General features: G+C 38.5%; 1 protein-coding gene across 15 annotated transcripts in view; it reads left to right on the forward strand.

Annotated features, from left to right (window-relative positions):
- The window catches only part of AKAP6 (A-kinase anchoring protein 6), a 503,988-nt gene that overhangs the window by 132,494 nt on the left and 348,842 nt on the right, over positions 1 to 22,652 (forward strand). For 6 of the 15 annotated variants that reach the window (XM_070587794.1, XM_070587721.1, XM_070587757.1 and 3 more), the window contains one exon: positions 21,931 to 22,288. The exons of 2 other annotated variants lie outside the window; for them this stretch is intronic. In XM_070587794.1, the coding sequence (XP_070443895.1) occupies positions 21,965 to 22,288 (324 nt within the window). In that variant the 5' untranslated portion in view covers positions 21,931 to 21,964. Of the gene's footprint in view, positions 1 to 8,450; positions 8,772 to 17,130; positions 17,913 to 21,930; positions 22,289 to 22,652 lie in introns of those variants that run through there. 7 more of the 15 variants (XM_070587750.1, XM_070587775.1, XM_070587781.1 and 4 more) reach the window with 6 other exon arrangements.

Here is a 22,652-nt window from a genome sequence, read left to right on the forward strand (position 1 = left end):
CATAATATTGACACAGTGCCACTCTCTCCCTTTATGCCATCAACTTTGAAAGGCATCTTTGGGCAAGGCTATGTCTGCATAAAATAATGGGTTATAAATATGCAGGGACTCTACTTTATCAGATGTCATAGCTGAAGGAAAATTACTGCTCATTTCACTTTGGGGCTCTATTGAGTCCTTAGGAGGTGAAGCTAAAGACTCATTACTGAATACTGCAAAGGAGCTTCCAATAGTCACGCTCTTCAAGTCACCAGGAAACAGTCTCCCTAAAATGAATCAACATATGCCAATGTGCCCATACACACAGTAGATCTTCAATGATACATGCCATGGATGATGGTGTTAGCAACCTGCCTTGGTCTAGTCCTATAATTCTTAACAAATACCAATGCCTTAGGTTAAGGAAAAAAGATGGTAGAATGGGCTGACAGTTGGTGTAGACAATGCTCTTTTGTTTCTCTTAATCTTGAATTTGTAGGTTTTTATTGTAAAAAGGCAATCAGTCCTTTACTTGTCATTTTATATACAGCGTCTTTTGGATTTCTACTGTGGAGGCTATCCAGAAGTCCTTAAGAGTGGATATACTGCTTTAAATTGCCTGTTTTTCTATTTAACAGCTTCTTGTCCTGGTCACCCCAAAATACTATGAAAGGATAGCATCAAATAAGTAAGGAATAGTCATAGGGAACAGAAAACAGTATTCAGGGCAAACTGCTCTTAAATCCTTGTAATATACACCCCTGGGATGGCGGGACCTCACAGTTATTGAACCACAAATTTCTCCCTTGCTTTCTGCTCCAGCTCATTCCCCAAACATAACTGAAAGTGAAGTGCCCTGCCAGGGGGCTTTCTGCTGAATTCACCACCATTCTTAGCACAATGTCTTGATGAGGGAAGGAGCTCTTCAAGTTTTTCTTCATTGACTGATGGATGGATCCGAGCTGCAAGAAACATTGTTGGATTTCTCTGTCTGTATGGAACACATCTTCCTTGTCACGGTGTGGGGTTTGCCTTTATTGATTTTGTCACAGGCAGAAGGATAAGGCCAGAGTAGAGACCTAAATTGACAGACATCTTCACAGGATCAAAGGGAAAACCTAGACACTGAGCATAAAAGATGCCAGTGTCAGAAGCTAGTCATGGATTTGGGTAGCTTGAATCTAGAATGCCAGATAGAGGTTCCTAGTCTGAAACTACAAGAATATTGAAAGGGACATAAGCTTATCAAAAGCAAAATGAGAGATACAGAGTTAAAAGTTCAATACAATGGGAAACTAAGCATGACTTGCAGTCTTTTCTCGTTTTAATACTGATAGCTTGATGTTGGGTCAGCCTGGGCACACAGGAGCAGGGGCTGCTGAAGTCAAAGGGCCAGGAGGCAGCGTAGGAAAGGCATCTTGCTTTTGACTACATGAAGTCTGGAATCCATATTCTTTTTGTATATAAAGAATGCTTGGAGTTTTCTAGAACAGTGTTCTCCAAAGTGTGTCTCAAGGAATACAAGTTCTGTTAGTGCAGAAAAATGTTTGGAAAACACTAGATTAAACAAAGCTAACAGGTTTCTTTCTGAATATTCCAAGGAGCTAAGGTGTGCTGTGTATCTCCCATAGTGGGAGCGTATAAGCAGTGTTTCCCAGATGTGTCCAACCTCCAAACCTTTTCTTACAAGTACTTCTTAGGACCAATATTACCTGGACCACATTTTCGGAAATGATGCTCTGGCTACTATCTATGTTCATGTAGAATCTCCAGGTCTTCTGCTCAGAAAATTTTGTTCTATTGGCCATTAGAGTTCACCTTGTAAAATTTTGCAGCTGAATGAATATATTGATATATTTTATCTTTGTTCTCTAGGCAGTGTTTATGAAGATGACATAAAGCATTGAGGAAAAATGTGAAGCCCTTTAACTTTATAGCCAAGTTACAAAGAGAGAACAAACAAAGTAAAACTTCTGGGCAGTTCAGATCTTTATTTAGTCTTGCCCTAGAGAGCAAATGACCTTGAATAACTTACCAGACTAATCCATTCACTGAGTTAAACGTGCCTTGTTCAGATAACTAAATTTGGATGCATGTTTAGTTTGAAGTAGAAGTAATTATTTTATGTATTTTTAAACCCTTTCCTCCAGTTTGGTTTTAAATAGAGGTAACTGATCCAATTACAATATAAGAATAAGATTTTGGATACTTTTCTCCTTAAGTATTTTATGGACACAGAAATAACTGGTGATACTGGAAAAAGAAGTAAAAGACAAGAAGAAGGGGTTAAACCTGCATGGTGATGAATTCTTTGGGAGGTATAATGCAATATACAGGTGTAGAAGACCCTCTATTAGTCATTGAATGATGTCATCTTGCAGTGTTATTGTATGCAATGCACATACATTTTCTAAGGTTTTTAGGACAATGATTTGTGTGTGTGTATGCCTACTCCAGTGCCTTAACTGAGCAGATACTCAATAAGTATTTAAGAATTGCCTTTGTTAAGACTTCTGATTATTTATTATTATTATATTTTTGCTGAGGAAGATTAGCCCTGAGCTAACATCATTGCCAATCTTCCTTTTTTGCTTGAGGAAGATTAGCCCTGAGCTAACATCTATGCCAATCTTCCTCCGCTTTTTACATGTGGGTCACCACCACAGCATGGCTGATGAGTGGTGTAGGTCTGTGCCCAGGATCCAAACCTGTGAACCCAGGCCGCTGAAGCAGAATGCACCAAACTTAACCACTACACCACGGGACTAGCCTCTGATTACTTTTTGAGTAATAAAAACCAATATTATTTAATTCAAGTGACTGCTTTGTGGGCTGAACCCAAGATGCTATTTTAAAATGCTCTGCCCCCATAAAGATAAATATTTTAAATTTTGTAGTAAAAGTACAGACCTGCCTCTGGAGGCAAGGATAGGATCCCCGAGGTACAGACATGAGTGTCTCCCACATAGTCCCTGTGCTGGCTGGACTGTGCTGGTTGTAACCAGCTCCAAACCAGCACAACTGTGACTCTGGAGGTAATTTCATCAACCCAAGGAACAGACAAGAGAAAGTCTTTACCTGCTGAAACCAGTTTGTAAAGACTTGAAGTGGTGTTTCCTCCTTCAAATGCACAGACATCAATGCAAGGCTACGTGGGTCACAAAGAATCAGGCAAATGTGAAACCACCAAGGGAAACTAATAAAGCTTCGGTAACCCATCCCAAACTGATGGAGATCTACAATTTGCCTGCACAAAGAAATCAAAGTAATCATTTTAAAGAAACTGAATGAAACTCAAGAGAACACAGACAGACAACTAAACAAAATCAGGAAAACAATGCATGAACAAAATGAGTTTAATAAAGAAATAGAAACCATAGAAAAGAAACAAACAGAAATCCTGGAGCTGAAGAAACACAATGACAAAACTGAAAAATTCAATAGAGAGCTTCAACATCAAACTTGATCATGCAGAAGAAAGAATCAGTGAACTTGATGACAGATCATTTGAAACTAATCAGTTAGAGGAACAAAAAGAAAAAAGAATGAAAAACATTGAAGAAAGCCTACGTGAAATACAGACACTATCAAGTGAATGAACATTTGCATTGTGGGAGTCCCAGAAAGGGAAGAGAGAGTAAAGGGCTGAAAAATTGTAGAAAGAAATAATAGCTGGAAATTTCCCAAATCTTGGGAGAGATGTGGACATCCAGTTACAGGAAGCTCAAAGGACCTCAGGTGAAATCATCCCAAAGATTACTCTGAGACACATTGTAATTAAATGTTAAAAGCCAAAGCAAGGAGAGAATTTTGAAAGCAGCAAGAGAAAAATGACTTGTCATAGATGAGGAAAATCCTATAAGACTATCAGTGGATTTCCCTGCAGAAACCTTACAGGCCAGGAGGGAGTGGGATGATATACTCAGTGTTAAGACAAAAACTGGCAACTAAGAATACTATATATTTATGCCTTGAAGGTAAAACTGTCCTTCAGAAAGGGAGGAGAGATAAAGACATTTCCAGACAAACAAAACCTAAGGGAGTTCATCACCACTTGACCTGCCTTACAAGAAAAAATGCTAAAGGATGTTCTTCAAGTTGAAATGAAAGGACACTAAGTAACAACATGAAAACATATAAAACTCACTGGTAAAGGTAAATATATAGTCAAATTCAGAATACTCTAATAATGTGATAATGGTTTTTAAATCACTTTTATCTCTGGTATAAAAGTTTAAAAAATTAAATATAACTATAGCTATAGTGAGCCTTAACAAATCATGCCTTAACAAATTTAAGAAGATTAAAATGATATCTAGTATCTTTTCCAACCACAATAGTATAAAACTAGAAATCAATAACAGGAGGAAAACTGAAAAATTCACAAAATACATGGAAATTAAACAACACACTCCTGAACAACCAATGAGTTCAAGAAGAAATCAAAAGGGAAATGAGAAAGTATCTTGAGACAAATGAAAATGAAAACACAACATACCAAAATGTATGGGATGCAGCAAAAGTAGTTCTAAGAGGGAAGTTTATAGTGATAAATGACTACATCAAAAAAAAGATAAAGATCTCAAATAAACAACTTAACTTTACACCTCAAGGCATTAGAAAAAGAAGTACAAACTAAGCCCAAAATTAGCTGAAGGGAAGAAATAATAGATTAGAGCAGAAATAAATGAAATAGAGACTAGAAAGACAACAGAAAAAAATCAATGAAACTGAGTTGGTTTTTTGAAAAGATAACAAAATTAACAAAACTTTAGCTAGACTAACTGAAAAAAAAGAGAGGGGACTCAAACAAAATTAGAAATGAAAGATGAGACATTACAACTAATACTGCAGAAATACAAAGGATCACAAGAGGCTACTATGAACAATTATGACAAGAAATTGGATAACCTTGAAGAGATGGATAAATTCCCAGAAACATACAACTTACCAAGACTGAATCAGGAAGATACTGAAAATCTGAATAGGCCAATAATGACTAAGGAGATTGATGCAGTAATCAAAAGCCTCCCAACAAAGAAAAGCTCAGGACCAGATGGCTTCAATAGTGAAGGCTACCAAACATTTAAAGAAGAATTAATGCCATCCTTCTGAAACTCTTCCAAAAAAAAATTGAAGAGGAGGAAACACTTCCAAACTCGTTTTATGAGGCCAGCATTACCCTGAAACTAAAGCCAGATAAGGATACTACAAGAATGGAAAACTACAGGCCAATATCCCTGATGAATATAGATGTAAAAATTCTAAACAAAAAATTAGCAAACCAAATTCAACAGCACATTAAAATGATCATACACTATGGGATATATTCCTGGGATACAAGGATGGTTCAACATACACAAATCGATAAATGTGATACACCACATTAGTAGAATAAAGGATAAAAATCATGATTCTCTCAATAGACACAGAAAAAGTGTTTGACAAAATTCAACATCCTATCATGATAATAGCTCTCAAATTAGGTATAGAAGGAACATACCTCAATGGCTATGTATGACAAACCCACAGCTAACATCATACTCAACAATGAAAAGCTGAAAGCTTTTCTTCTCAGATTAGGAACAAGACGAGGGTGCCCAATCTCACTGCTCTCATTCAGCATAGTACTGGAAGTCCTAGCTAGAGCAATTAGGCAAGAAAAAGAAATAAAAGTCATTCAAATTGGACAGGAAGAAGTAAAATTGTCTCTTTTTGCAAATGACATGATCTTATATATAGAAAATCCTAAAGACGCCACCAAAAAACTGTTAGAAATAATCCATGAATTCAGTAAAGTTATGGAATACAAAATCGACATACAGAAATCAGTTGCATTTCTATACACTAACAACAAAATATCTGAAAGAGAAAATAAGAAAACAATATCATTTACAATAGCATCATAAATTTAACCAAGGAGATGAAAGATCTGTATACTGAGAACTATAAGACATTGGGGAAAGAAATTAAAAAAGACACAAATAAATGAAAAGATATCTTGTGTTTGTGGACTGGAAGAATTAATATTGTTAAAATGTTTATACTACCCCAAATCATCTATAGATTTAATGTGACCTCTATCAAAATTCCAATGACATTTTTCACAAAAATAGAAGAAACTATTCTAAAGTTTGTGTAAAACCACAAAAGACCCTTAATAGTCAAAGCAATATTGAGAAAGAAGAACAAAGCTGGAGACATCACACTTGCTGATTTGAAACTATATTACAAAGCTATGGTAGTCAAAACAGCATGATACTGGCATAAAAACAGACACATAGACCAATTGAATAGAATAGAAGGCTCAGAAATACAACCATGCATATACAGTCAATTAATATTTGACAAGGGAGCCAAGAATACTTGATGGGGTAAAGATAGCCTTTGCAGCACATGAAATGGGAGAAAATATTTGCAAACCATATATCAGATAAGGAGTTAATATCCAAAATACGTAAGGGATACATACAACTTCATAGCAAAAAAAAAAAAAAAAAAAAAAAAAAAAATCCAAATAATTTGATTGAAAAATGGGCAGAGGACCTGAATAGACATTTTTGCAAAGAAGGTATACAAATGGCCAACAGATACATGAAAGGTGCTCAATATCACTGATCATCAGGGAAATGCACATCAAAACCATAATGAGATATCACCTCACACCTGTTAGAATGACTATTCTCAAAAAGACAGTAGAGAATAGGTGTTGGTGAGGATGTGGAGAAAAGGGAACCCTTGTGCACTGTTGGTGGGAATGTAATAATGATGCAGCCATTATTGATTGCAATAATGTAATCGATGCAGCCACTATGGGAAACAGTATGGAAGTTCCTAAAAAATTAAAAATAGAACTATCATAAGATCCAGCAATCCCACTTCTGGGTATACATCCAAAGAAAATGAAATCACTATCTCGAAGAGATATCTGTACACCTATGTTTATTGCAGCAGTATTCACAATAGCCAAGACAAAAAGCCTAAGTGTTCATCAACAAATGAATGGATAAAGAAAATGTGGCATATATATGTAAATGAAGAATGCGGTATATACGGGAGATATATATATATATGTATATTCCACATTTTTCTTATCGAATATATATATATATCCTATATATATATTCCATAAAACATATATATTCCATAACACATGTATACTCATATATTCCATAAAATATATATTCCATAAATATCATGTATATATATATGACAGATATATATGTGTGTATTCCATAAGAAGGAAGGAAAGCTTGCCATTTGTGACAACATGGATGGACCTTGAGGGCTAAGTGAAATGTCAGACAGAGAAAGACAAATACTGTATAATCTCACTTATATGTAGAATCTCAAATAAAGCCAAACTCATAGAAACAGAGAGTAGAATGGTGGTGGTTAGGGGTTAGGGGGTAGGGAAAATTAAGAGGTGTTGGTCAAAGGGTACAAACTTCCGGTTGTCAGATGAATAAGTTCTGGGGATCTAGTGTACAGCATGGTGACTATGATTAACAATACTGTGTTATATGCTTCAAAATTGCTAAGAGTAAATCTTAAGCATTCATCATGCACAAAAAAAATTGTAATTATGTGAGCTGAGGGATGTGTTAGCTAACCTATTGTGGTAATTGTTTCACAATATATACATAAATCATCACGTACACCTTAAGCATATACAACGTTGTATGTCAGTTTTATCTCAATAAAGCTGGGGAAAAAAAGAAAAAAATGGAAAAAAACATACAGAGACTTACTTTTCATGGTCAAGATCAGTTTTTCTCCAATTTGTTTCTCTTTATAGTTTAGTTGAGAAGGGAGTCAACATAGAAGCTACTAGTTCTTCCTTTCTTGGACCTGAAATCTGGAGGGTGGACGGTCAACAAGCGTTGACTCACTTGTTTTCCAGAGCTCACAGGAAAGTGTCAAACAAAGTGAGATGCTCATTAAATACACTTTTTTTTCTTAAACTATAGTGTACATAAAACTATCAGGCCAATAAATTCCTTTGCCTCCTTATAAATCTGTCTAAATCTCTTTTCTTTTAAATTTTCATGTTATTTTGCACATTATGGTCAAAGCAGAGAAAAATCATATTCTCTTGGCTGTTTGTGTTTTACATTATGATAAAAAAGTGAACTAAAACAAAACTCTCACCATATAGACTCCAACTTAATTAAAGGGTTATCCAAATGCTATTATTTTGAAAATTCAGTCAGCCTCATGTTAATGAAGCTTTCTGGATCATTCATTTTCAGGCATAGAGCGTAACATTTCTTATTGAGGAAGCTCACTCAAAGGACCTGGAGTATCCAAATCAGTGTGTGAATCATACAGAACTATTAACAATGATAGGATTGGGCCAAAGGGCACAGTGAATAGAAGCTATGACAACCAGAATTTGTCTGAGATTCATTTGTATTTGGCTGCAGATGACTAAGTAAGACCAAAAATAGCTGTGTCATGTGATGTATGATATGATTGTGAGGCATTAATTGAGAAATTCTAAGTGGATGATTTCTAGAGCCTATTGGAGAAGGACCAGTTGTTTCTGAGTGTCACATCAATTCTGACTATTGCAAAGAAAGATGAAAAATTAAAATAAAAAGCTTAGGGGACAGTCAGCTTTCAAGCATCTGACTCGTTCTTCGATGACAGCCAGGGGCTCATGTGCTTGATGATGAAGTCTTATCCAAGATTTACCTAAGGAGGGCAAGAAGGGAAAGGCTTGGAAAGGATAACCTCTCTGGGATGCTGCCGTTCCCCTGCTTCCACACCGCAGCTAGACTTGGTTAGTGGTAAGTGATAAAATCAAATGGCTGGAGGGTTTTTGCTTTCAGTTTAGGCGTTAGCACTGTTCTGGCAGAGGGGAGAGTAGGGATTGGTCTGCTGCAGCCTTCAGCATTTTGCCCTTTGTACTCCTGTGATTTAGAGGGGCCCCTAAATTAAAAAAATAAAATCTGTTTTTCTGTCTTTGCTGAAAGGAAGGTCTGGCAAAGCATCTGGTAATATTCAATCTATACTTTTCTAGGGTTGATGAAGGATCTGCTGGGTCTTTTTAGAGGCTTTTAAGTCATTAGCTCTTACTCAGCTGTTTCTATTATTGCTATTTTTTCATTAAGCAGGAGAATAAATAATTTATTAAGAAAGACAAAAATTCAGTGAAGGTGAATTTATGCTAAGTTGGTCCATGCCCCATGCATTTATTGTCTACCAGCATAAACAGAACAAAAATATTTGTGAGCTAGAAAATATGTATTTTGTTTTTCTTTGAAGGTCTATGATAAATAATGTTCATTTGTCCTAGGAATTAATTTTTAAAACATTAATTCATGTCAGAATGAGTCATACTTTAACAGACACCCACCTTCAATTTAGATGGCTAGTTGGGCAGAAATGCTTGACAATGTTTAATGAACTTGAGGCATTTTAAGGAAAACCATCGTAAAATATTTGAAATACGTAGATTCTACCTTGCTGAAATTGTTCCTTTGAAAATCAGACATAGGACGAGATCTTTAATTGTTCTTTCTGTAATAAAGAACATTCAGAGCGAGGATGTCTGATCACATCAGATTTGGGGATATTATGAGCCTTTGCCATTTCCCGTTAGTTATTTTTTAATATGACATCAGAATCTTCTAATGAAAATCCTTTTTGCATGTTTGGGAAGTTAGTGTGAGTAGGAAATAATGCTTGAGAAAATCCTGGTCTTTATGAGAATTCATCGCCTGTAAAACGCCTGCTGTTTATGAAAGAATGGCAGTATGGGTAGTTCTTTGAAGTATCCTCGTGTTGCAGCATGAACAGCAGAAACAAATGTAATATTAGTTGAAAGATTTGGCTTAAGTTCCTTATTTGGCATTTCAGTCTGATTCTGTTGTCTTCAGAAATAAAAGTTATTCACTCCGGAATATATCTACTCGTGGGACAAATAATAAAAGAAGTTTACCTTCAACTCATCGCTTAATCACCTGTGGCTTTCATTCTGAGAGCAGATTCAGTTCATAGGAAGCAGTTCTTTCTTAAAGGGATTACTTGAGTGAAATGAATACAACCTTATTATTGAACTGAGTCACAGTAAGCACTCTGTCTTAAAAAATACAGTGTTTTAGAAGATAGGTAGGCACAAAAGTTAGCATTTTAACTGAGTGCCCCACCCAGTCTTGTGACATTCTCCACCAAAAAACAAAAAATAATCATTTTCATAGTCAAATGAGTTTGGGAACTAATGCACCTTATATTCCTATTCCTATTTGGAGATGCTCAATGTACCTGTGAGTGTTAAAGCCCTATCCTGCAATTAAGAAACTCTTTCCTTCTCTAATCTGGATATTTTTCAGTGTTATGTTTGCACACAAATAGTTAAGAGTCTAGTAGTTCTGAGGTTTAAGGCAAACAGCAGTACCGGGCCCTCTTTTCCATTTCCCATTCTCCAGAGATGACCACTTTCCATCTTTTAGCTGATTCTTTTGGTGACTACCTCTACCTTGAAACAATAGAATGGTCTGGCTACTTCCTGAGTACTTTTTCTCTTATCTTTATCTATTGACTTCTCACCCTGAAAGATGAGAATTAATTTAGCTTGTTTCCCTGCCTCATTTCTTTCTCTCTCAGGCGTGCACATATACACAATTCCCTCCCCCCGATTCTTCCTGTAAAGTTATGTTGTGATTTGGATTATATCAACATTTAGACTTTATATTATTAATAATATGTAAATGCAAATTTTAGCTAAGCCACATAGAATAATATGATTCCTGTTCTATTTTAGTACAACTTTTTATTTTTTCTGCAGTTCATAATTATTATTTGCTTAGTTTTTTATGCGTTTATCTTTAATTCAACCCCCAATTCTCTATCAATTGAGTATGCCAACAAAAATAATCCATAACCAATCTATAAATGAAAATTTGGGAGAGTTTATTCTGAGCTAAAATGTGAGGACCATGGCCCCGGGCCTTTCTTCCCGAAGGAAGAAAGGGCACCAAAGAAGTGGGGTGTTCAGAGTGGCTATATACCCCCAAACAGGATGTTTCACATATGATTGAAGCGTCCCTCCCACAACAGTCACAAGATTGCCCTGTCGGCACAGCGCTTGATGGACACAGCAGGTAGTGGGTCTGCTATCTCAGAGGGCGTAGCAGGAGGCAAGTCTATTGTCTCGAGCTGGGTGGTCACAGGTGAGCACAGCAATCAGTTCCTAGCCTAAGGAAAGATGCTTAATCCTTAAGGAAATGCCAAAGTTGGGAGGGGGAGGGAAGTTGCACCTTTATCTCAAGGGCCTTTGTTTTTGCCATAGGGAATCTCTAAAGCAGATATACAATGCATGCTCAACGGCCACGGTCAGGCCCTTTTGGAAAGACAAGGTCAGGCCAAATTAGGTTCACACCAAATGGCTTCCTCATATACTCCAATATATCCTATTACTTTCCATTTTTATTTGTCAAGTAAATCTCTTCTGGGTATGTTCATTCACACCAGATTTTCTCCCAGTGTCGTCTGTTTGAAGCCGTCTTTCTGAGAGCCTTCTGGCCTGTTCCAATCTGGACTGGAAGACTTCCTCGCCTGGTACACACCTGCCATCCTGAGATTTCCTTTGCCTATCACCCTGGAGGGCTAGGTCTCCTGTTTTCTCCTGATTTCCTCTTTCTTGGTTTACTCTTTTTTTTTTTGGTAGGGTATCTAGAGAGACTCTGGTATCTCTTGAGAAAAGTGTGTGGAAGGTTGTTTTCTTGGTGAACTTAAACATCTGAAAATATCTTTATTTCATCCTTACATTTGCTTGTTTAACAATTATATTACTCTTGGTATACTATTCTATGCTATAATTCATTTTCTTCTTAAGGAAAACAATTGTCTTCTTGCTTCCAATGTTGCTGGTTTGGAAAAACACAGTCCTGTGTGTCTCCTCTACTCCCAATACTCTGCTTCCCTTCTGGCACATCTCATCACCAAATGTGTGGTGGTTTTTCCCATACCAAGCAATTCTGTGATACCAGCTGGGCGTCCTATAATTGAACTCAATTCTGACACAATGTACCTGAAGATAGTGTCAGATCTCATAGGTTAAGGTTCAGTCTTACAACACTGTCCCTCTTCCCCCACCACTTCAGATGCCAATTCCAAGTCCAAGTTGTTACCTGTGCATCTAACCCATTGGCTATAAATTGACCCTCTCCTCTAGAGAGTCAGTTTGATTGGTTTGCTAGAGCCACTCACAGCATGCAGGAAAACGGTTTACTTACTAGATTACCAGTTTATTACAAAGGGTATTAAAGGATATGAATGAACAGCCAGATGAAGAGATACATAAGGTGAGGTCTGGGAGGGTCCCCAGCACAGAAGCTTCTGTTGCTGAGGAGTTTGGGGTGCATCACCCTCCCAGCATGTGGGTGCATTCTTCTTCGCCAATCCAGAGGCTGTCTGAGCCCCATCCTTTTGGATTTTTATGGAGGCTTTATTACATAGGCAGGATTGATTAAATCACTGGCCATTAGTGATTGTTCAACCTCCAGCCCTTCTTTCTTCCCCGGAGGTTGAAGGGGGTGGGGCTGAAAGTTCCCACCCTCTAATCAAGGTTGGTTCCCCTGGCAACCAGCATCCATCCTAAAGGCTTTCCAAAAGTCACCTCATTAACGTAAACTCAGGTGTGGTTGAAAGGGGTTTGTTATGAATAACAAGACACTCCTTTTACCTTTCCAGCTCTGGAGCTATTTCAGGAACTGAAGATAAAACAAGACTATGACAAAAGACATTCCCACAGCTCTGGTGCTTAGAAAATTCCAGGAGTTTTAGGAGCTTTGTGCTAGAAATGGGGACAAAGACCAAATATATATTTCTTATTATAAATCACAATATTGTAGTTGCTGTTGAGAAATCCAAAGCAGTCTCATTTATGATTCTTTGTATATGCTGCTACCTCCAACCCAAAGCTCATTTTCCCTGGTAGTCTGAGACTGCAAATAAAGTGCCTTGGTGTGTCTATTTTCAAATACTAGGTGGGTCTTTTGAATCTAGAAACTCACGTCCTTCATTTTCTTAAAAGATTTCATTGATGATTTTTTCCTTTCTCTTTCCTTTTGCCTTCAGGAACTCCTGTTCTCCAGATGTTGGACCTCCTGGATTGGTTGCTATTTATCTTACGGTTCATCTCCTAATTTCTATTTATATATCTTTTTGCTTTACTTTCTGTGAGATTTCTTCACCTGTATTTTCAGCCACTGTATTGAAATTTCCCTTTTTGCTATTGATGCCAGCTTGGTGAGCCAAGGAATTGAAAGAAAGATTTCTTGGACTCTCAAGGTCTGGTAGTAGTGCTCCTTTATTCAGTGAATAGCATGGGGACAGGACCCATGGGCAGTAAGAGCTGCAAACATGGGTTGAGGGTAGGGCTAAATTTAAGACATAAATATGTGAGTTATCTCTTTACAAGACAAAGGAAAGATTATGTAAAAAAAGTCATTAAAATGGTATCAGTGTAGGTGGGATCTGGTTATTGGGTGGTCCTGTAACTTTAGATAAGAGTCAGATTGGATCAGGTCAGGATGTCCAATGCTTCCCAGAGGATGATATAGTGTATCATGATGGTATGTAGGGCAGGACGCCTTGGGCTTTGCTCCTTGGGGCAACCTTGATCCTCATCACTATCTTATTTTTATTTTTTCAAAGTTCTTTTTTGTTATCTAAATATTTCTTTTTAAAAATAACATTCTATGGTTGTCTCCTGGATACAATATCTTATATCTGACAATCTTTCTTTTTCACCAATATCTCTTCTCTTGCATAATTTGTTTCCTCCAGGTTGAGGTTCTTTGTTTGCATGCTTGGGGCCTGTTATCTATACTAAAACTCTCCCTAAATCTCTGCTAATCCTTGACTGCCTGATTATTCTTAGGGAGTAGGAGCCTACAAAGCTGATTGAAAGCTTTGAAGATGTGGGTGGGCCTATTTGCCCTATCCACCTATCAATTTCAAAATACTTAAAGGATTCTAGAGTAAACTCATGTTGGTTCTTCTCTCTCTGCATTGCTGGCTTAGGATTTAGCTTTCTAGAGTTGGCTAAGGCATTTATCACTCGTTCATCTAATTTCTAGCTTCCAAAAATATTATTGTTTCTGCTCCCATTCTTGAGTTTTTACACTTAAAAAACAAAACAAAAACCCAAACCAAGAAATCCTCTGCAGTAGTGTTAGTAGGGTTTCTGGAGGCAGCAAAATTAGATACATTTATTCAGTCAGTTATTTCTACCCAGAAATTGCCCAGCACTTTCTCAATTTATTTGTCAGCAGCAACTTTTTGTAGAATACTTATTAACACTTGGTAAATAAACCCTGAATTAGCAAACATTTCTATGTTGCTGCATTAATACAGATGAGTGACTAATTTAGTCTTTAGCATCTTTAAAGACGACTCTCCCTTTAGGGTTCATTTCCTTCTACTTTACATATTGAGGTCACAAAAGATAAATAGCCTCTTATCACTTATTGACTGGGGATGAGAATATGAGAATAGAGGAGAACCTTTTCACTTCAATGTTATCTATTTTTACAATGTTTGAATTAATATATATTACTTTTTAATTAATTTAAAAAATAATTTTAGAACAAGAAAAAAGATAAAAACATTTCATAAAATGATCCTTAAAATTTTTCCGCTTCAAATCTGTGGTGCTAAGATTGCGGGTAGGGTTAATGGAGAACTAAAAATGGAGAGTTCTTTGCATATTTAATGGATTAGGTAGGACAGAGCACAGAGCTCCTTTAGTCACTCTGATCTAAAAGTCAGACTTGTAGTCTCCCTCTTTCTCAGTCTTTCTCTCTTTCTCTTTTTTTCTGGGCTATAAAGAGATTTTTAAGGTTGCATTTTATGTTGATGAAGTCTGCCCAAACATAGGGTATTGGTTCTCTCATAATGATGATATCTTATTTCATTTTCTTGGTAAATAAGAGTGCGTGTATTGATTTTTCTGTCCCATTCTAGGACACAACTGCATTTCTGTTTCTTTTCTTTTACAGTCTTTTTAGAGTTCCTGCTCCTTGTAAGATTCCTTCCAAACTCCATAGCATGGCGTTCACAGCCCTCTTATAATATGGCCACAACTTACCTTGTAGCCTGATCTGTTTCTGGTCCCCATCAAGTTCCCAGTTCCTCTCAACACTGAATTATTTGCTGATTCTCTCAACTTCTTGACGGTGAGGTATCTTTGTCCATGTAGTTCCCCCAGCCTGGAATTCTTTCCCACCTCCCTTCTCTCTCTGTCATTCTAAATCAGACCCGTTTTCACAAGCCCCTCTCAAAGGTTACCTTCTCCAGCACAGGTTCCCCCTTATCTTTCCTCTATCCAGGATTAATGTCGCTTCTCTGGGGCTGCATGGGGCTTTGTTTGCCCACATCCTGCCTGTGCCATAGGTATTAGTGGGTGAGTGTGTGTGTGTGTGTGTGTGTGTGTGTGTGTGTGTGAGGGGGAGAGTGGAGGGAGGGAAATTGTCCCTATTAAATTTTAATTTCCTTGAGGGTAAATATGATGAGTCATTTATACACATAACACCTTGCGTATATAGTTGATTCTCTGTCACGTCAGTTGATTTGAAATGAGTTCTGTTTCATTGTCTTCATTAACAGCATTGATAAAAGCAACAACTGTATAAACTATGTATTCGAATTTTACAAATCCAGTTCCTCTCAAGACATTTTCTTGAACAACAGGAAGGCAGCTGCCTAATGCTTAAAGGTGATTATTAGCAACTTGGGGTGGGGATAGGGAATACGAATACTTATTAGTGCTCACAGAGTCCAGGTCCACACACTCACGACCACGGGTACCATTTGCAGCTGCCTGGCTGATGCAGTCAAATGAATCTCTGATGATAGGAACTGACTGTTGTCGTGGGGGACAGAAAACAGAGGAGGGGAGGTGTGATGACTAGCTGGGTCAGTCTGAGCATCCATGCCACAGGAGAAGGATCTGAATAATGGGGGGGAGGGGGGGTAGGAAGAGGGGTCAAGGGACAAAGATGATTGATGAAGCGTGTTATGGCTGGGAGTTACCAGTGATTGAGGGGAGACCAGAGGGGGCGCATGGTCTCTGTGTGATTAGCAAAATGTAGGTAGCCATCTGCCTGGGGGCACAGCCATGCACAAAGAACGCATCAAAGTAGAAAAAGAGAGGGAGGAAACATCAGCGATAACACCAAGAAGGTCATTGAAATTGTAGAAGTCTGTCCAGGGCCCCACTCTCTACATGCTGCCTCCCGCCCCCACCCCGAAGACCCTCTCACTGCCATCTGCCTGCAGGTTGCTCCGCTCTGGCAGGAGGATTAGAAAGTGACACTAGTCAGGGGTTACGGGTGATCTCACTGGCCCGCGTTACACCAGGTGAGTGCCCCGCCGGCTGGGAGGAGGGGAGGGTGGCGGCGGAGGAGGAAGCAGACAGTGGTTATGGAAAATTCCTGAGTAGCATCTTACAAAAACCACCCTCTCTTTTTTCCCCAAAGTACAAATTTAACTTAATGCTTGGCAGGAACTCTTTGGCTCTCCTCTTTGAAAGCTTAAAGCCATCTAAAGTTTCCCAATTCTTGACCTCAGGAGAGGCCAGGGAGGTAGGCAGGCAGCAAGATTTAAAACTAGGTGATAAGTTCCAGCCGCATTCGTCTAGGAGGCCACGACTCTTAATTAAGCAATTTATTAAACTTGTTTTGGTGTTTTCTTCACAGAGCCCTGTTCTAGAATCCTGGAATCAGACACACGGTGCACCTCCTGAGTTCATTTACTTTTTCTTAATGCAGTCAAAGCATGAGAGCTAACCTTAGACAAAAATCAGAACATTCCGGTGGAACTTTTCCTTTTCCCTTCAAAACTCAGTGTGTCTATAAATAGGCTCTGTGAAGACTGATTATGAGAATATGAGAGAAAGAACGAAGAGGGAGAAAAAAGGACACCGTGATGCCTAACATAATTTTCTCTGCCTCAGTTTTATAACGTAGGCTGTGTAGCAAGCAGATCTGTACATCTGGCTAGAATTATGCTTTAGTCTCACTTTTTCTTTAGGGAGTTAGCAGGGCACAGAAAGATTGAGAGTAAGTGTTTAGGCTTGGGGTCGATTCGTACGATGCTAAGACTGCCTCTCAAACTATACCCAGGATGATGCTCTCGCTTGGAAAAACCAGTTTCTTGCTAAGAGAGAGCCTTAACCTGTTTAGCTCAGAGTGGCTTTGTCAGCTGGTTATGTTAACATAGTGCTATTAATTTATTTATAAATTTGTTACTTTATCCTGCTTGAGGATTGCTCAGTTTTGGGTGTATACAGTCTTGGTTCTTCTGAACCACAACTGACTGTGCTCTGTTCACCCAAACACTCTTTTCCCTAGTGATCCTTGTTTTGGCAACTGTCTCCTTTTTCTCAGCTCACTTACCACCGCTTGTTTGCAAAAGGCCTGCCTATAACTGCACAGGCCTGGAGCTTATACATTAGCTTCCAAATAGGGACAGCGTAGCAGCTCTCTGTAAGAGATTTAGGCCACTAAGGGCGGGTGAAGCTGGTGCCCTGCAGACTCGCCAGTGTCCTACTGGCGTGGAGCAGCCCTGACACCGGCCTTTATCTTGTTTGGCTGCAAGAGGAGAACTCGAGGTGGGGGGAAGGGAGAAGGAGGAGCCAAACGCTTAATCCTGAAGGACTTTTAGGCACAAAAGCATTTACAGTGAGTATAGTCGGCAGATTCCCGGCTTTTCTATTCTTTTATTTAAGAGAGAAAGTTACAGGAGGTGGGCAGCTTCAATGGCTCTGTAGCTGTGTGTTTTCCCTCCTGGTTTGGTGGAAGAACACTCCTGACTTAAATGTGTCTTACTGAGGTCGATTGCACTCTGCTAACGTCAGGTTCCAACACTCATGGACTCTCAGGGAGATAGCAGAACCAGTCCCTGTTAGTAAGCGATCCACGGTATGTTTCTTCTCTTTCTATAGGGTGACCGATAGAATGTGGTGGGGAAAGCCCTCCCACAAATTTAAAAAAAAAAAGAGAAAGCTTTAAAACCTTTACTGCTTTCAGCTTTTGCACTTGAAATGTTGAGTCTTCTTTGGATTGGTGGAAAGGAAAGGATTTCAACTATGTTATTTTTAACAGCAGCTGGGATAAAGGTGGTATTATTGGTATTATCTCTAAAGCTGGAAAGGTGGCCACAGATAAGCATTTGATGGGGGAGGGGAAAGGGAGGTCATTGGGTTCCGAGAAGCTGGTTGATGGGTCCTCTCACGCAGCTTTGGACCAGAGTTGTCACTGGGTGGGTACCTGTAGACACTTGGGTCAGGCTTTCGTTCGCATCGTCAGAAGTTGTTGTCTACTGGCTTTTTTTTTTTTTAATTTCTCTGTGACTAGAAAGGAATCTTATTACAAGATGCCTTGTAAAGGACGAATACAAAACTTATAGTATTTAGGAGAATGTATAGACATGCTGAATTTAATACTATTTGCTTTCATTAAAATGGAGTAATTAATTTGATGGAAAAGCAAGCTTGAATAGTCATGACAAAGGCAGGAAAAATACGCACAAAGATTCTTACTATACTTCTCCCCAGTGTGAAGCAATTTTCTTTTAAATTGTAAATTTAAGTTACCTTTGAAATCAGATGTGATTTTGTGAAATCAGAAATAGAGTTTTGTTATGCATGGGTGGTGCATTTAAGTGTGAACTACTAGAATTAAAAATTAAATGTTCCTGGTAATTACTTTCCATTAAAATGGATAATTAATTAATTTTATGCCACTTCCATTCTTGCTATGCTGTTATGACACACATGGTATTCCTTTCTCAGTGGCAAAGGTGTATGTGAGGGAAGGTAAATAGAAACCGAAATAAAACTTGAGTAAAGCACCTCTTTGCTTTCCTTCTCTGGGTTTTGGAATTCTCTTGTTTATAGTCTGATCAGTAAAATATGGAAACATTGAGTGAAGTTTGAAATTTTACATATGCAGGAAAATTTTGTTTTGGCAAAACTTTGAATGTAAGGTTTCCTTGCTCTTTACTCATGTGTGATGCACGCCAGCTACATTTTTGTTTAATGTTTTTATTTTATTCTGTGTGTCCTCTACGTGCATAACTGAATCTGTTGTCAGTCTTAAGTTGCAAACTCCCGGAGGAGAGAATCTCCCATATTCATTCCTCTGGGAAGAATTAGCAACAGATAATGTGTAAATAGCAGTTTACAAAATGTGTTTATATGGTAATTCTTTCTTTCTTTCCATGAAGTAGGATAGATCTATTGATGCTCTTCGTGTGCTCTGGTAAAACGGAGGCCATCGTTTTGTTATATGCACAGCTCTCAGTATAGGCAGGTTGCTTCCAATCAACCTTTCAGGCTGCTTTGAAATCTCTGGATAAATGACCCTAGGTAATCACAGATTCCTAGGGTCAGATGGGCTCCTACTGATTATCCAGACCAACTTTGTCATTTTACAGATGAGGAAACTGAGACCCAGAAGTGTGAAGCATCTTGCCCCGAATCACACAAAAGTGCACTGTGCCTGCCTGGTGCACAACCTGATGGTACATGTGGAAATGTGTGTTGGGACGTGAATTGTGCCCAGCCAATTCTTTAGTATATTCTTTAGTTACAGTAGGATATGTATTCCAGAAAAGGCCCTGCCTTGATTTAGGAGTTTCAGAGGAGACACAATGACCAAGCATTGTTTTTTAGGTGTGCAGGGCTTCTTGGGCAGGGCTCTGGAGGTGAGTGTGTGTGTGGGTGTAGCTGAAACAATTCATTGAACACTGCCTTGGCACTTCGTTTTCTGGTTTGCATGAGCCTGGTTTCTCAGAAGAGGGAACCACAGTGACACCAGTGTCTTCTTCTTCATTTATCACCAGTTCTATGACCTTGAGCTAGAAACCTTTATTAACCTTTGTGTATCAGATTCCTTCTCTGGGATTGTGATTCTAAGCAGATGCCCCAGAGGGCAGTGAATTGATTAAAAACCTAAAAATGCTTTGGGAAATCAGAATCACAGCCTGTCCGAAGCTAGGGTGTAAAGAAGTAGGATGGTAGCTCACTCTTCCTGGAGTTTTGTCCCTCCCAGTGAAATTTTGATATCTTCGAATTGGTTTTTAAAAACAGCCAGATCTAGTGTTATTGTTATTTTAAAAACTGTATGCCAGGGTGGTTAAAATTGTGGGGCGTGGGTTTCTCCCTCTTGCAATCAGAGAAAGTTGTTGAATTGAAGCCTAAAACTATTCTTCAAGGCAGGTACCGAAGTGATAAACCTACTTTATGGCATAATATTTTGCTTTTTGCAAATAACTGCTTTCAAAAATTCATCTATAAACCTCCTTATCATTTAATTCAAAAGTTAAATGCTTAATAAATTGGGGAGAGCCAGTACACTGCAGCATCGGAAGGCCCGTGAAATGATATGTCATAGGAGGACCTTATTGTTAAGGCTTTTGCTAATTCAACAAGTCTTTTTATGCCCGGTGCCCATTCCTGTCTGGAAAGTTACATGTTCCTAGTCAAATTGGGAGATTTCTTGATTTTTTTCCCCTCTATTTTTGTAGGTAATTTTTCTTTTGTTACTAAGAGAATATTAAGAATCTAAAGAAATACAGGCTACTTTCTGAGACTCACACTTAATTTCATGTTTTGGTCGGCCACATTTCATCTTTGGGAGAATGGAGCTATAAACTAACTTGAATGTGTAGAATAAAAAAAAAAGACATAAAAGAAGAAGAAGCTCATTGCCTTGAGTAGAAGAAGCTGCTTCTGAAACTAAAAATAATGTTTAAAATGTTTAAAGTACAAGATCCTAAAAGTTTTTTATATTAGACTGGTTCCAGAAGAAAGATAAGTCACATAGCTAAATTATTAGTAAACTCATCAACTTTATCTTAAAAAGCAACCTTACTTTATTATGACTTACACTTACGTTATTCTTAACATATCCGATTAGCATTTTAATGTTTTGTGTTTAAGAGCAACTTAATATTCTTGAAATTCCAGAAGCCTCTAAAGGTTTCAACATAACCAAATATTAGTGTAATTTAGATTGAGAGTTTAATTAGATAGATTGTATATAATCCATGATCTATGCTTTTCAGGAGAGTAAAGTTTTGAAATTAGTACGTGATATCTATTTATCTAACAAATCATAGAAAGGAGCAACCTCTTCTGAATTCAGCGGTGTTTTTGCTACTTAGAACATGTTCCCTCTCTAATTATCCTATTTATTGAATATATTGGATATAATAGTCAAAAGGATGTTTGGATGCTTGTAGTAGAAAAGACCAAAATAATAGTGGCCTGAACAAGATAGAAGTTTGTTTTTCTCTCCATAAAAGAAGGCCAGGGCAGCACTGCAGGACTGGCACAGTAGCTGCTCATTTTCATGTGGAATCCATACTCCTACCATCCTGCTCTGCCACCCTCTACGCAGCCTTCTCAGAGGCGTCTCCTGGTCTGAGATGGCAACTGGAACTCTAGCCGTTAAGTCCACATTATAGGCCAGAAGAGGGGGAAAAGCAGAAAGGCAGAAAGGGGACCCCTCCTAACTGAGTTAGCTCCCTTTAAGCAGCTCTCCCAGACTTTCTACACAGCAGTTCCACTTACATAACGGTGGTCAGAACTTAGCCACATGGCCACACCTAGCTGCGATGGAGATAGGGAGTGTAATTTTAAATTCTTGGCAGGAATATGCACAGCTGAATATCAAGATTTTGTTGCTAAGGAATGAAGAGAGAATGGATGTTGTGGTAGGCAATACCACATGGTTTTGTGTTCCTATTATATGCTGGGTCTTGGGGCTACTATGTAGAAACTCAAAACACCTCTTTCTGTTTTTGCTATGAGCTCTGGTTTCTTAATTTAGAAATCTGGCTTAATTTAGAAATCCTGTTTCTTCTGTGAAGTATCATTTCTTTATTTGGCAATCTTGTCTGACTCTTGCTTTCTTCTTTCCTCTTGCCTTTCAGCTGTTTTGGAAAGAAGTAAGGTTTAGACTTCTCCATGTTAACCATGAGTGTGACACTTTCCCCCTTGAGGTCACAGGACCTGGATCCCATGGCTACTGATGCTTCACCCATGGCCATCAACTTGACACCCACTGTGGAGCAGGATGAGGGAGAAGAGGCAATGAAGGACATGGATTCTGACCAGCAGTATGAAAAGCCACCCCCACTGCATACAGGGGCCGACTGGAAGATTGTCCTCCACTTACCCGAGATTGAGACCTGGCTCCGGATAACCTCAGAGAGGGTCCGGGACCTAACCTATTCAGTCCAGCAGGACTCGGACAGCAAGCATGTGGACGTGCATCTAGTTCAGCTCAAGGTAAGGAAGGTCTCTGGGTTCAGGTCCAAGGCTGTGGTGCCTAGAGCCTGAGTTCTGTCGGTCTCAATGAGGAAACGTCCAGGAAGAAAAATAGAAACCATCGTCCTTGTAGATAAACATGGAAAGAATTAATTCTTGCCTAATTTTACTTCCTGGGCTGATTATCTAGAATAAAACTACCCTTAGGGGTTATCCCTTAGGGAATAATGCAGAGAAGTGGGGAAAGGGTGGTCATTTTTGTGCAATATCATAGAAATCAGTTATAAACAATGAAACTATTATAAAAAGTTTAATAAAAAGGACTTTCATAGGTCCAACATCAAACTGTGATTGTGATTATTATCTTCTGGTGAAGTTGACGCTA

This window comes from Equus przewalskii, chromosome 1, assembly GCF_037783145.1.
Source record: "Equus przewalskii isolate Varuska chromosome 1, EquPr2, whole genome shotgun sequence".
NCBI classification, from domain to species: domain Eukaryota; kingdom Metazoa; phylum Chordata; class Mammalia; order Perissodactyla; family Equidae; genus Equus; species Equus przewalskii.